The sequence below is a fragment of the Rhopalosiphum padi genome, chromosome 1, assembly GCF_020882245.1.
Source record: "Rhopalosiphum padi isolate XX-2018 chromosome 1, ASM2088224v1, whole genome shotgun sequence".
Classification (NCBI taxonomy): Eukaryota; Metazoa; Arthropoda; class Insecta; order Hemiptera; family Aphididae; genus Rhopalosiphum; species Rhopalosiphum padi.
In genome coordinates, this window is record NC_083597.1 from 18251258 (window position 1) to 18267843 (window position 16586).

General features: G+C 23.6%; 1 protein-coding gene across 1 annotated transcript in view; it reads right to left on the reverse strand.

Annotated features, from left to right (window-relative positions):
• Nucleotides 1–13744, reverse strand: part of LOC132917150 (orexin receptor type 2-like) — a 146767-nt gene extending 133023 nt beyond the window's left edge. Inside the window, exon 1 of the mRNA XM_060977748.1 lies at nt 13509–13744. Within this exon, the coding sequence (XP_060833731.1) occupies nt 13509–13538 (30 nt within the window). The 5' untranslated portion in view covers nt 13539–13744. The remainder of the gene's footprint in view (nt 1–13508) is intronic.
• Nucleotides 13745–16586: the final 2842 nt, after the last annotated feature.

Sequence of the window (16586 nt, forward strand, 5' to 3'; positions counted from 1 at the left end):
CACAATAAACAAAATTGAATTGAATAGTGTAATTTTATGAATGACATAGATGATGGAAATACCATCGATATAACATTTAAACATTCTAAACGGTAAACGAATACTTTGTACTATCTATTGTTTGAGTTGCATACCGTGGACACTTAGTACGGTGAAAATAAATTGGTAAAATACGATAGTATACGACACTTTGTATGGTAGGTATAATTAAACCAAGAAATATATTTTACAAGATACGATAAAATTAAATTGCTCAAAACTTTAGATCACGAATCGTGAACACAATCAGTATGAGACATGTTTGATGACACAGTAAAACATAACCTGTATACTCTAAAATACACTATGAACCAAAATCAAACTACTAAACTAAATTCAAACAATTTTAGGATTATCCAAAATGTATAATGATAACGAACAAATTTCAAAATAATGTAAAATGATCTTGAGCGTTTTTACCAGTTGAAGAAATACCTAATAAAATAGTTTATATATATTTAACTTTTACTCAAGAACTATTTCCATCAATATCTTATTTTGATTCAGTATATATTAGCAAAAAGAATGGTACACCTAGATTCCCTCTTCAAATTTGGAATGTCAAACACCAAACGATTAATAATTCACACAGGAGAAATAATTTTAGCAAAAGATGGAACACTTCATTTAATTAATTGGTTGGATTGGCTAATCCAAGTTTCTGGAGTGTTTTGCGATATTTGCAATTAGATGACTGTGCTAGTCATTTAAACAAAAATATAAGAAAAATTCAATTCACAAAGCCTGTACACAGCATAAAAATAAAATAATAACAAATACACAATTATTTGAAATAATTTGCCATACTGTTAACTTTTAAATTTATATATTATGGCTTATAATTGATAGTAAATATTTTAAAAATTTACGAATCCTGTACATAGCACAAATTCATTATCATAACTATTACTATTATTTATGTCTGTTAACTAACTGTGTTTTTTAACAAAAAATTATGTAATATGTATAAATTTTTTCTACCTAAAATAGTGCAAACTGTCCGCCATGTTGACTTTTGTTACTACCTAGTACCTATAATTGTAAAAACTGTCCACGGTTTTAATTTTTTCTAGATAACCACTAGATGAGGCAAATGGTAAACTAAAATATTTGAAATTGATAGTTTAATGGTCATTGGTCACTAAGTATAATATTAAATATAAATTTTAAGTACGCATAAGAACAAACATCCATACTAAACACTTCAGAAAATCATGATTATTCCTTATCGAAAAATGTATAAAAAAAAATAAATAAATAAAAAAATTTGAGAAAAAATATTATTTGAGTAGATGAATTGGTATAATACGGTTTCAATTTAACTGTCAATTTCATATTTTCATTAAAAGCAAATTATTATGACAGTTAAAAAAAATGAATGCATTACACGTGTAATTAAAAGTACTAAATTAACTATAAAATGTTTTATTTAAAAATACTTCAATCATTTTTTATAAGGGGCAATAAAATAAAATTAATGAATTAATGCGATAACGATAAAGAATAAAATACAATTTTTGGTCAAAACAAATTGAATGGTACAATTTTAAAGAAAAGTTTATCACTTATTTTTTACAACTTTTCATTAAACGTTCAAGTAGTAACCCCCAAAGCAATTCGATAAACTAGCCTCTAGTTAGCTCAGGGAAACATTTTTGGCAACACTCAGCATTTTTAAACTACTTGCCTTTATTCCAGAAGCTTTATAAAATAAAGATAACATTTTTCACTGACTTCGATTTGGTGCAAAATAGTTCATTAAATATATTTTAGGTATAAGTAGTATATTGAAATCAATTATATACATTTCGTTTTTCCTTTTTAAATAAATATAAATAAAATGTAAAAATGTAAAAATTTTGTATATATAACAAAAATAAATAATAATATTAATTTCGTGTGGTAAATATTTTATTTTACGAAGTGAATAACTGCATATTGTGAAAAAAAAAGTTAGATAATGTCAAATTGGAGTGGACATTTCATGAAAAAGTGACAATTTCGTGAAATATTTTCTTGTTTCACAATGTGTGAAAAAGACGTTTCCACTTCAGGAAATGGACAATTTTTCATGAAAAAATCGATTTCACAAAACGGTACGCTACTACAACATAAATACACTCAATACTTAAAAATTGAATTATATTTAATAATGTAATGCTAGCCATAGTAATTATTAATGGATCATTCCATTAAAAATATAAGCGATAAATTATTCTAAATTAGACTAGATAAAATCATAGATTATTTCATTTGTTCATGGAAAACGTAAAAAATAGAGTAGTAAAAGATTTATAGTTATTTTACATCAATTATTAGTTATTATTTATTAATTATCATTATTGTGTGATAATTTTTAATTTTAGGTAATGTTTACATTACCCACCTAAGCTCTACAATACTCGAAGTCGAAAATGATCCACTGTCATAATAATGTTGTTCCTGAGTAGTGTCAATGTTCCCTGTGTAATTTTTACATTCGCCAAAGGTCCTTGGATTATACAAATTATAAAAAAAAACCATAAAATAATAGTTATCATCTTGTAATTTCTATATTATTCCAAATCGAGGACAGACAACGACAGTGTCGCCTATTTTTGCAGAAGAGCATTGATTAATTTAATTTAATTCGATTTTGGTCACTTTATTTAATAAATGTTGTTTTGACTGACTTCAGGGGGTTAAGTGAACGGTCATACGAGTATTAAACCGATATATGGCTATTATAGTTTATAAGCATTAGATGTGAGTGTCATATTGTCGTATTATATAACATATTTAAAGAAAATATCATATTTAGTATATTAACACTTTTATAACATTACCCAAACCCTTGGAAGCAATCTTACCTTACTCGGGAATTATCGATAGTAATATCCTGTCGTTTTCGCTGGTAAGTTACTCAATAAACTATTGTATAATATACTAACTACTAAGCCTTAAATGGTCATTAATAGGTAAATTATGTAGGTGTATCATGTCATATGTGTATTTGTGATGGTGTATTATATAATTAATGTATAAACCAATATCTGTAAATCAATTTCAATGGCCATTGCAACTGAGAGTATCTTCAAACAAAAAACATATTATCTAGTCACAAAACGATTCGCTGTTCTCATTATTTTTTTATTGGAATTAATTTTCTATCGCAGGTTTATTCAATTTAGTATACCTACTATTTATTTCAATTCCTCCCTGATATGTATATCACATTCAGGGTCTTAATTCATTAAAAAGTATTATACTTATCAAATATGATGTATAATTTAATAACTACCATTCAATATTTTGAATATATTTTTAAAACAAATAATAACCTTACAGTATATCTTTTATACTTAGTCATCAAAAACATATTTAAAAAAAGGGTCCTTAATCCCTTAATATTTTATATGAATGTAAAATATATTAAATAATATACCCGATTGGTTTTTAAAATAATCAATGTTATTTATTTTCGTTCATTAGCGATTTTACTTACTCGATCCCCTTATTAAAAAACAAGCATTTCTTTATTAGTATCTGAGTGGCGTAGATAATATACTATAATATATATATTTTTTTTATTGAGAAAAAATTATATTATTATCTGTACAATGTACACATTATTATACAAAAATTCAATAAGCATATATTATGAAGAAAATATATTGTTAAAAAAATGTATAAATAAAAATGAATTGCTTAACAAACGAAGAAAACGACCCATTACTAGAACTTCTATTGACTTTATTTAGTTAACGGTGTTTATTTATGACAAATGGTCCCTTCACTACTTCCGTTTCAACAAACGGTGAAATTTTCTGGTAAATTATCGAATGCCAAGTCATTGATTAAAAGATTTGGGTGGTTTTGGAGAGTTTCAAAATCTTTTATAACAGAACTAGGCCATTTCATTAACAGTGAGTAGTTTATTCACACTTAACAATATAAATGTTAAGTTTTAAACATTCATCAATACAAATACAATTCATAAATAATGCATTATAAATTAATTTAATTCATTTAATACAAAGAAAACAAACAATTGTAAAATAATCATTAATAATTTGTCATTTATAATATTTTATTTTAATGAGAAAATAATATAATTAAGATAATAAATCACATTTTCAATGATAAATTGAAAAAGTTTGAAATGGTATATGTCCAATAAGCAAATTGTAAATAAAATCGTGTTTATAGTACCTATTAAAGTGCCAACTTAATTGAAATATAAAGTATATACATATATATTATCACTATTATTTTAGTATCATATAAATATTCTGTTCCTAATACTATTATCAACATATTATACTTATCATTGTGTGGGTTCTTGATGAATATATAAACAAGTTTTTGGTTATTTATGCATATTAATACGACTAATACGCTAATATTTATAGCTACCCCAAAAGTTATTACTTAACATATATACGGGTATATTTCAAAATATATTTGATTATATATCCCTAACATTTTGATAAAGCAATTTATTAAATAGCATACGAAGAAACAAGACTAAAGTACAACAATCACTCAAAAAGTCAAAACTATGTAATATATAGTCAATACTCAATAGTCATAGGCCCAGATAAATCGAATGACTCCATACCCTCACTCAAAGATACCGAAATGGATAAACAAATTTAATTATTATAAGTATGCAAACTACTCCATTATATATATATATATATTATATTATAAATTAAATTAAATTTATATATATATACGAGTATAATATATTTTTAAATATTGTTAATTTATATAAAGTATCATATAAATATATATTATGCTAAAAGAATAAACATCTAAGTAGTGAGTTTAAATAGTTGTATTTGTTATAGGTATCTAATAAAATTTTAAATAAATTACTGAATCAAATTTAAACATACAAAAATAATTAATAATATATTTATTGAACCATATTATTATATAGTATACAATTTATATTTTAAATCGTAAGATTAAGACTTTTAGTTCAAGAAAAGTTCAATTTTTACATTTAATTTAGATTTAATACATCTATAAATATTATTATTCCGTAAAACATAAAAACCCTTTCACATACATATAATCGATATAAAATTATCTGTTGAAAACTTGAAAACTAAGACGACAAACCCAATGCTACTGACAACACATAACGTATATACCTATATGTATACAATTTATAACGCGCGCACTCCACAGGTATATATATAGTAGCGTAAAAGTAAGTGTTTGATATAAATTTGAAAACTTTGGAAAAAATAATCTACTATGAACAAATCACGTATTTTCCCTTTGAGTCGTTTTAGTGTTGACTCTTATTTCAATAAAACGAATAGTGCATGAGGTTGTGACTGAGGCTATACTGAAAATGAACTGCGCGTATTCAGCAATATATCCTCCAATCTTTAGTATAACATAAAATGACTCACGTTTTATAAGAACTTATTCTTTTCTAACGATAAATTTATAATACGAGACCATTTTATGAACATCAATATAATGTTTCATTTTTTTTATGAAATAGATATAATGAGTAAAATATCAAGATTTAAGATTATTTTCCAAGTAGGTAGTAATAAATTGTAATATTAATAAAGTTATTTGAAAAATCCATAATTTAGTAAAAAAATATTTTGGTTAACTTCACATACATTATTATACAACCAATTAGCTTTATAATAGCATTTTTAATTATGAATATAATAATATGTTTATATTATAAACGTTAGGTATACCTAATTAATATGTATTTTATTTCACACAAACTACAAAATAAATTTATCATTATTAACTATCATTTCTCAAATCCATATTTAATAAAATAATAAATTGTACCATTTACCACCAATACAATGTAGAATTTATTGATCAATAACTAAGATATTTACAAGTTTTTGGACATTTTTATTTTTATAGAACACAATAAGTCATACTTAATCTATAAATCGACTTACTAATTAAAATTAAAACATTTCACGAAAGGGTTTTGTTTTTGTATTACAATATATTTATTAATAAATATAGAGTACAAGTGAAGATTAAATTTAGTAATCATCTAATTAAAAAAATTCTACTTTGTCCAGTAAATTAACGTTTTCTAGGTAATAAAAAGAAAAAAAAAATCAAAATTCACATTAATCAAATTATTAATTGTTTTTTATAATCTGCTTACTTCTTAGTACACATTAATTAAAACTTAGAAGTATATAAGTAATAAGCTAATCATTAGTTATTCATTCAAAAAACTATATACCATTAATGATATTATTTATTTTATATAACATAATAATATATATTTTCTTTAAACAAGATCTAAATATCTAATTCGTCAGAAAACAAAGAAATCAGGATTAAAAAGCGACAAGCGTTATTGATTGATAAGTCTTAAGTTAGGAATATATTTTATTAATCATTAAGCATGTGTATATACATTGGTATATTAATCTAAATTATGACGGTATGTGAATTTATAATGCTGTCGTAAAACATATTTACCATTACCTAATACAGCACATAAGCATTTTACTATATCAAATACACATTTCTATACAATATTTCATATTTATGAGTAAAAGTTCATAATTCAAGATCGTTTGGAATCATTAATTTATATATTTACAAAAATAGAAATTTAGATTAGATTTAATAATAAAAAAATTAATAAATATTTTAACTACCTAATAGCTATAGGCGCCTGTCATATATTTGTTACTATTATTGTTATTATATTATAAAAAATTAAAAAATAAATTAAATTAATACCTTAAATGTTTAATATAGTAACCTGACTTTATAGGAGAAGGCCTGAATAGTCCATAAGTGCTGCAAGCATCATTTGAAAATCAGATCTGCACACGTTTATGGCTAAAAAGTACGGTTATTTTTTTATCCGTTGGCTTGATTATTATAACGATTTAATTAGCTAATATAATTAAATATATAATATGTTTTATAGACATAACTTTTTATTAATAGTAAGCTTTTTATTATTATTTTAGTTCTAAAAAAAACATTAAACAGTAATAGGGTAAGTAGTATATATTGAGAACAGTACTCAGTAGATATATATATTGTTTTTTTATTAACTCAAGATTCGCAATGGTGCACAATAAATAAACTTTTTTGAAATGCTTTCATACATTGATAATAAGTTCACAATATATCAGTGTTTTTAGAATTAACTACATCATAATCCTCCTAAGATAATTATAAAAGAAAAAAGATTATTTCAAGATGAAAATGTTTTTATTTATTAATATATGCATAAGAATATAAGATTATGAATCTGAAAGCGTGTGCTTAAAATTATTTTTTAGATATTATAGAGTTTTGATATATAATTATATATATTTATAAGCGTTTTAAGCGTTTTAAAGATTTATGATTATATTTGGTTTTTACAATCATTCTTATAATAATCTTTGATGTCTTAACGAGATTGCTAAGTAAACAATGTGGTTAATTAAATTAAATTATTAATACCCTATTTCTAGATCCCATTTTACTCGTATTACGTGTGTGTTTAAGCCTAATGATTTTCCCTAAAATATGCATTTCGTCATTATAAACTAAATGAATATTTTAAGTTTCATTATAATCTATGTATATATTCTCTATATATACTACCTACCCTATTACTATTAAATGTTTTTTTTAGGATAAAACTAAAATAAAAAGCTTACTATTATTTATAACTATTAATTATAAGTTATTTCTATGAAATATATTATTTATTTAATTAGATTAACTAATTAAATAATAGAATTAATGATTCCAAACGGTCTTGAATCTTATCCTTCATCGGTACTTCTATTATAAAACGGTTTTTATACGCAAATGTGAAATGTTGTATTTTAAGTACATTATTTAAAAGAACACAAAATACTATAGTAAACCTAATTCTTTCATCACCTAATTTACAAATTACATTTTAGTTGGTAACAAGTAAAATACGGAAACTGACTTAGGAGCTTAACATAAGGGTTCTAATTACAAAATTCAGAGTGTGTCCAGATACACCTGGTATAACCCTCCCTGCACATGCCAATGTTTTAGCGTTATATGAGTTATAACAAAAAATTTTTAAATTTTAATAATTATTATTCAATAAAATACACACTTTAAAATACTTATATTTAAAAATTTGTCAAACAATTAAAAATACTACAACTACAAAATATAGTTTAGAAATATATTTTTTCAAATCACACTTAAAACTTACTAATGAAGTCAATAAATTAACAAAATATCTATTACAATAAAAATATGGTATAATTTAGCAATATTAACTTTTGACTATAACCATGGTTTTAAATCTAAAACATTGACTTGTAACTGATAACGATAAATGATAAATAAAACGTTAAAACTCATCAAATAGAATGTTATAAAAAAAAAAATTATATATTTAAATAAAACTGACATAATTTTAGCTATTATGTACATTTTATAATTCCTTATTACTCACAACTGATTTGGTATAGACTCAGTATCACGTATCACACAAAAATAGGCCCTGATACCTCGCTTTGTGAACTAATTCGACTGAGATGAGCAATCCGCCTGTGGCGGATTAAATATAGAATTTGGTATATTTTTGAACGTGGTTTAAACCACTCTCTAAACTTTCTTGATATCTCTAAGAACAATCTCTGAAACTTTCATCAAAATTGGTTAAGTAGTTTTTGAGTCTATGAGCAACAAAAATAAAGACATTCCATTTTGTTAAACATTTGAATAACAAACAATAAATTAAATAATTAAAGAAATAAAAATTGAAAATTTATTGTAACCTAATAATATAACTGTAAGAAAATTAGAAAATTATTGTTCCCATCTTAAATTGAATTAATTAATATTATGTTAAAATAATAGTTTCAAATATCGGTAAATGTTGCTTATTTCTAATACAAAAAATTAATTAATTAAGTATTATATTTTTTTTATTATTATTATTTATTCAATGGGAACTCTGTGTATTAACAAAGAAGTATTCAATCTTTGTGAGTATAAACGAAATTCATGCATGAGCCTCCCTAAACCAAGCTATAAGGGTTGAAATAATAAGCTAAAAAATCATACGAGTCTCAAATAATCTATATTGATATAACTTTTATTTAAATCGGTTATCACATTGAAACACACAAACTCTTTAGCTTTTTATATTAGTATATATTATATATTATATAATTAAATTGTACAAAGTGTCTCCCCTCTCCGTCATCGTCATAGAATGTAATGAGTAATGACTTAAAGGAACAACTTTGAGTGATATTGATTTAACTATAATAATCAATGTAAAAATAGAATCTTAAGGTTTCAATTTAAGTCATCACTAATGATGAGTATAAGGGAAACTGGATAACAATTTGCAAAATAATAAGATTGTTTGTCACTGATAAATATGTAAGTAAAATCGTGCCTACGATAATTAACCCGATGAAGAATTACGGTAAAAGGTGACTCTTTAGGTGACAATCATTAATAATATTTTAATACATACATACTGCAGATGATACGCACATAAAAACTATTGTATTCAGTTATCACTATAAATGTAACCACTAATTTTAAAATGTAGTTGAAGATAATTTTGAAATTCTCTCCGCATAAATACATCATGTTTGAATGGTATAATTTATATAAACATTATAAGGTGTTCTAATCGTTTATCGATAGAAAGAATACACTATCATTTTATCATTTTTAGATGTGTGGTCATAAAAATGTTAAATAACCTGCATTTGTATACTGCCTAAATATATTATTTATTTTAATAGTATAAGAAAATATAAGATTATAATAGTTTAAAATTTGGTAATAATAATAGTAGGTATAATAATATGTTAAAATATTGAAAATCTATACCTATATAATACTAAGATATATTACCAACAGGAAAACTTCCCCTATCCTATCACTGATGTTGTAATTATAAATATTTTTACCATAATATCTTAATGCAAAACTATGTACATACTTATTGTTTTTATTTCTCTTTTAATAAATAATAAAAAAATTTTAATTTGTAGCTGTATGTGCATAAAATATATAGGTAAAAGACCTCGTTTTCAAAAATAAATGTATACTATAATTTAAATTAAACATTATTATTATCAATAATTATGTTCGAACATTTTAATACAAATTGTACTACTTGAAATACTTCCAATTAATTTTGCTTATGTTAATTTTATTCACACATTTAATTAACTAAAATTAATTATAAACCTTCATAGATATAATTACATGAAAAATAAAATAAATTATTAAAATATTGACACGATAGAGACGTATTACCTACATAAAATAATGTATAGAATATACTGTATATATGTATGTATGTCAATCACACCAATTTTATTGTTTGATTCTATTTCTGATCAAATAATGGGAATTCACATGTCTTACATTGGTTAAGACTAAACCAAAGTTCTATAATTGATCTTGAAATAGTTATACAATTTTTGTACAGACATCTTGATTTCTAATAACATATACTTAAAATTCCAAGCCAATCATTTACGTCTAATATTTTTATTAACTATTATGTATTATTATTGTGTGCGACAATAAACTAATAGTTCTAACCTACTTTAACTATTGATGTTTGTTTGGTAGGTATTTAAAAGTGACAATTTAACTGATTTTAGTAACGTTTCAATAAATTTTTGAATTTACAGAATCGTTGTTACATTTAATATATTCTTATAATTATCTACTACTTAAACTAAGTTAAACAAATAAGTAATTCACTTATTTCACTTTAATATTACTTAAAGTGTATCTTTTTATTTTGCATTACATACAATATTTCATATTACCACTCCCAATATATCAATAACTAATATTATTAGTCTTACCAAACACCTTCCAGTTAAAAAAACTAAACTCAATTTTTGTACATAAAGTGATTACTAATTACTATAAGGTATATCATTTATAAACAAAAGAAGTATTAAATTGTATACATTAAGAATTTATCAAATAAATTTATTTAAAACACTTATTTTAGTAACCTTTTATTTGAAACAATTAATTTGAATAATTTGAATATAAACAATTAACATAGATAACTCTTTTTATAATCAGTACCATTTTTCAACTTACGCAAAACCAATTTTCTTTAATTCTATTATCATCAGCTTTTTTAGTGTGCCAGCATTTTAAAAGCTTCATGATCTAGATCAAAATTAATTGTGGATGGCACTTTCAAAAAGTAATTTTTTTTTTATTCTTTTTCAATAAGTATGTTTGGCAGTGAATGTAGATATATATACCTAAAAACTACTAACAACTATTCAAAATATTTAAGAAATGTAAGCAACTATAATTTTTACTCGGCCCCGCGCTGAAAGACTTGATTACTTTAAAACTAACTTGTTTATTTTTAAAAATCAGATGAAAATTAAATTCGCAATGTTCTTGACATTTTAGGTGAAATAAAAATATAAGATATAAATATAATGTAAAACAAACAATAAGAATAAAATATCAGCCAGTATTTAGTGTGCAGTACCTATAGTCATTATTGAATGATAATTTTTATATGAAACTAAAACATAACAATAAAAGATAAAATATGTAGGTACAATAGCTTATGTAGGTCTTATATAATACCTACCTCCAAAATATACAATTACAGTTTTATTTGTTTAAAAAATATGTAGATATAATCCACTTAAAAAGCTAACGATTAATACATGTATATAATTGTATTGTTTTTAAAAAATTATACTTATATTAAAATAAAGCATATATATACAATTGGCCATTCGGAGGATAGTCTTAACTTCCGTGATATGAGATATTGTAGCAAAAATCATTTTTCCGTAAATACATAGACGGAAATAGGCTACCTCCCAACCCCCAATGTTTTACATAGTATTTATTTTTTTATTTTTTTTTTTTTTATGATTATTGATTAACTATTAAGTATCGTTGGTTAAATTACAAATTTTAAAACAAAAGTTGTATTTTAAGTACTTGTAATAAAAATAACTATAAATTTATTAGGAGATACGGAATAATGTATGTATATCTAAAGCTGTTTATCCAAATTTATATGAACTATAATAAGTGGCTACAACACTGCCAATCAGTTCAAAATTAATAAAAACAAAATTATGTTAGTGTTTTTAGATGATTAGCAACCTTCCCCAAACAAAATAATTACAAAATATTTAAGTTATTAAAATTCAAAATACAATTTGTGCGTTGAAAGAAACACCTATATATAATGTATAGATTGCAGTGTTTGATAATAGCGTTTAAAAACAATTTTTAATTAATCAAAAAAAAAATATTATCTATAATGGGTAATAGGTATAATTTGATATCATCGTTTTGAATTTTAACTCGTAACAATTCAATAATATATTATATTTATTTACATTACTCTTTATTTAATTACATTTTCTTTGGATATAATTTTTATTTTTATTTTTTCTTTCTTAAATCGTACCTTTACGGTTTAGTGGTTATACACTAGTTAAACTTTTGTTGATTATTGGTTGACAAGTGATAAGTTATTAGAAAAGTGTCATTATACTGTTTTTTTTTTTATTTGTAACGTTAAAGTAAAGAACTTCTTATTATTATTAAAAAATAAAGTAATTTCATTAAAATTGTATTTGAGTAACGAGTGAAGGAACTTCAGTATTTTATCTCCAAGTAACGAATAAAGTAATTTAATTACCTTTTAAAAGTAACTTACCCTAACACTGGCATACTGATAGGTAGTTTAAAATCAGTAGGCTCCCTATTGCTATTTTACTTTCTCAGATTTAAAATGAATATAGGAATTTTTAAATACAACTATAATGAAATAATTCGTTTCAGTAATTGGGCAATTGCGTAACCAATAATACAAAAATAATCTTGATTCAAATAACTTAAATTATTGAGAATAAATTAAATTCAAAAGAATAATCAATGATAAGAATAATTAGAACAAATTTTGTCCACAATACACAATATACATATAAAAACATTTATTCGCTTTTATAAAAGAATAAAATTCATATGCCATAACGTTTCTAGTAAAATATATTTAATTTAGATCAAAAAGTTATTTGTTTTAACAAATTTCTAAATAAATATTTTCTAGCCATTAAATAAAAAAACACTTACTCATTTACAAATTCATTAATTTAAGTTGTATATTTTTTATGATTGAATATAAACTCTAACTCATTACCTTAAACACAAGCTAAAGATCAATCCATTTAATTATATTTATTTTATGTATTTTGCGTTATTTTAAATAAATTATTTATCCTAAAAATATATATAATATAGGTATTATATTTAAAAAAGGAAATATTATAAAAAAGTAGTACCTATATAAATGTCTAATTAATAATTATAATATTATAAAAGCGTGGAATAATATTTATACGATGTATTTATATTTATATTAAAAATTTAATTCTTACTATGTAAAATGTCAGCACTTATGTTAAAAAAAATAATATGTTTATTTCCCTTACTGTGAGTAAACGCGTTGATCTAATATCCATTACGCAAGCAGCTGATATAAAATAATCAACACATTCTAAATTAACATCTTAATAAGTCTTAAAAGTTTAAAATAATAAATTTCAAACCACACAACTAATAACACAATACTATTGAAAGAACAAACATGAAATCACGTATATACCGACACAACGACGGTAGTCGCACGCGCGCCGGCAACGTACGAATGCGCTTTTACGCGGCAACGTGTATGATCCCCAAAGATTTTCGAACGCGCCATCATTTTTTGTTTACTTCCATCCGCCACGGCACCGCGCCTGATCGCGTGTTTCAAATTACTCCGGCGCGCGCATTCACTACACCTACCGCTTTTTTAAAATTGTTTTAGTATAATAATAATTGTTTAGTCAAAAAAAAAAAATCGTATCTAATAGGTATCATGACGTATAATAATATAAATTTTGTACTAATATTATAAATACGAGAATAACTCGTAACCTGTTACGTTTTCACGTCTAAGACCGATATTATTGAAATTTGATACAGCATGAGATACTTACTTACTCGTGATCGCTAATCACGATAAAACTCCTAATATGCCATCGAAACCATGGAAAAAGGTAGTAAACAAAATATTTTAAGTCGTATAAAACAATAACGATTTCAATATGCTCAGATCATGTCTTATTACCATGATACCCAACAACAAATAATGTATAAAAATTGTAAACAACAATTTAATATTTACTACGCGGAATTAATACATCAAATACCCACGGTAGTATACTACTGTACCTATAATATATTGATAGCAATTACCAAATAACATACTATGCTAGAATTGTATAATTTATTATAACCGTAAAAATAAATTAAACATTATAATATACCTAACTAGTTAAATGCGGAAGTATGCACTATATAGTAATATTGAATAATACATAAATATTAACTACCTATTAGGTATCATTAAATTATTTAATAATACTAATACACAATACATTTAATTATAAAATATTTGTATTATTATAGATACTTATACCTATATTAAGGACACCAAGTACAAATTATGAAAATTACACATATTATATAAACATCAGAAAATGTTGCAAGAGATAGAAGTTCTAATATTATTGTAAAAACTGATATTTACTATATAATATATGGATTATAGATGTTCGAACTAAAATTTAGTGTTTAAATTAAAATAAAGCCATCACAACTATACAATAATTTTCACTATGTTTATCTCATAAGTCATAATGATAAAAAATTAATATTAGAAAAATAGAAAAGTTCATGTTTAGTTCACATTATTATAAATAGGTACTTAATTCAAAATTAATTTAAATTAAGACAATTGGTATTCACGATTTCCTTGATATAGGTACAACTTAGATATTACCCTAAATCATTAGGGTAAACTGGAATATTTAGTTTTACATTTTTAAATAGGTATTATTACTAAGATTCAATTTAATATTATAAAATGATAAATAAGTTCATACTTCATAAAAATGCTAATAATATTTTAAAAAACTTGAAAACTTTTAAGAATTGTATAAAAGTTTAAAAAACGAAACATAAGTACACTCCATTTGCTGATTTTCAATAAATCTATACAGGTAATTAATAACGAAAAAGTTATAATTGAGTTAAAATTATATGATACAAAATTTTAAACTAATTTAATAATACAACTATATACAAGACAATTTATTATACTACATTTTAGATTTTAAGTAGAGCGAAAAATGTGTTAATTTTACAATGAAGTGTAATTTTCATGTTATTATTTATGTGTCTATCATCCACCTTTTGGGCCAATAAAAATGTTTCGACTTTAAATTTTATAAATTTATTTGAAGTCGCTAATTATAAAATGTATGATACTTTGGTCATAAGCGCAATTTGGGGGGCTTAGCCCCCCCCACCCATATGTTGACACGACGTTAGTTACAAATAAAATCATTGTTTATTGGCATAATAAATATTATGATATATATTTAAAACAGAGTATCACGAAATGTATGACATATTTTAGAATTTAGCCCTTCTAGACCTTAACGGTTAAGAAAAGAGCCCTAACATTTAAATACTTATTTTGTAACTACTATCACTAGTGCAGATACTGAATAAATTTCAACATCTGATAAATATTTTAACATCTTGGATGTTATAATAATAAATATGAAAAAATAATTTTCACCCGAAAGCTTACAAAATAAATGGTAAAAGCTATTAATATTTTCACAAAACTGAAGTTTGATGAAAGTTTGATTTTCGTAGACAACTACAAGGGAACAATTAGAATATTTAAAAAATATAATAATATAGTATAGTATATTACAAAAAAAAAAAAATATTATTTTATTTTTCCTTTTTTTAGAAATTAAGTAATGCTGATGTTGTAACACTGAAATTATAAATGTTAATAGCAAAGAACTGTATTATTCAGAAGATGTTGAGTTAGAAGATTTGAAGAAACTATTATTAGATAAATCTGTCTATCCCAATTTATACTCATCACTTTTACAAGTGGCATTATCCATTCCTGTCTCGGCATTGATAAGAATTAAAACATGGCTTAGAACTTCTATGCACAAAGAAAGATTTACAATTCTCTCTTTAATACACATAGAAGAGAAATTGCAAATAAAATTTGTACAGAAAATATTTTAGACGAATTTTTTTAAAAAACTACGTGTTGATTCTTTTTTTAATAATAAAATTCATTATTAATATTCAAAAGTATTAATTTTTGTTTTAATTGTTTAAAACATTGTATAGTGTATTTTATTGTGTTTTTGGTTGGGTGTATGGAGTGAGAACTCTAGTATCTCTTAGTTGGAAAGGTGTAAGCAAATAAATTACTAATAACCGTAGTGTGTCAATGAAATATAATATAAAAATCCAGTAAGATTTTATGTTTTATAGATCTATTTATCTATCTATTTTATAGATCTTATGCTGAAAGGTAGTCTAGGGGCAAAGCCCACCACGAGTCTATTTGGTATACATTTGTCCAGCCTCCCCCCCCTCAAATAAAACATTGAAATTGCAACTATGACTAGTACTTTTCAAATTAA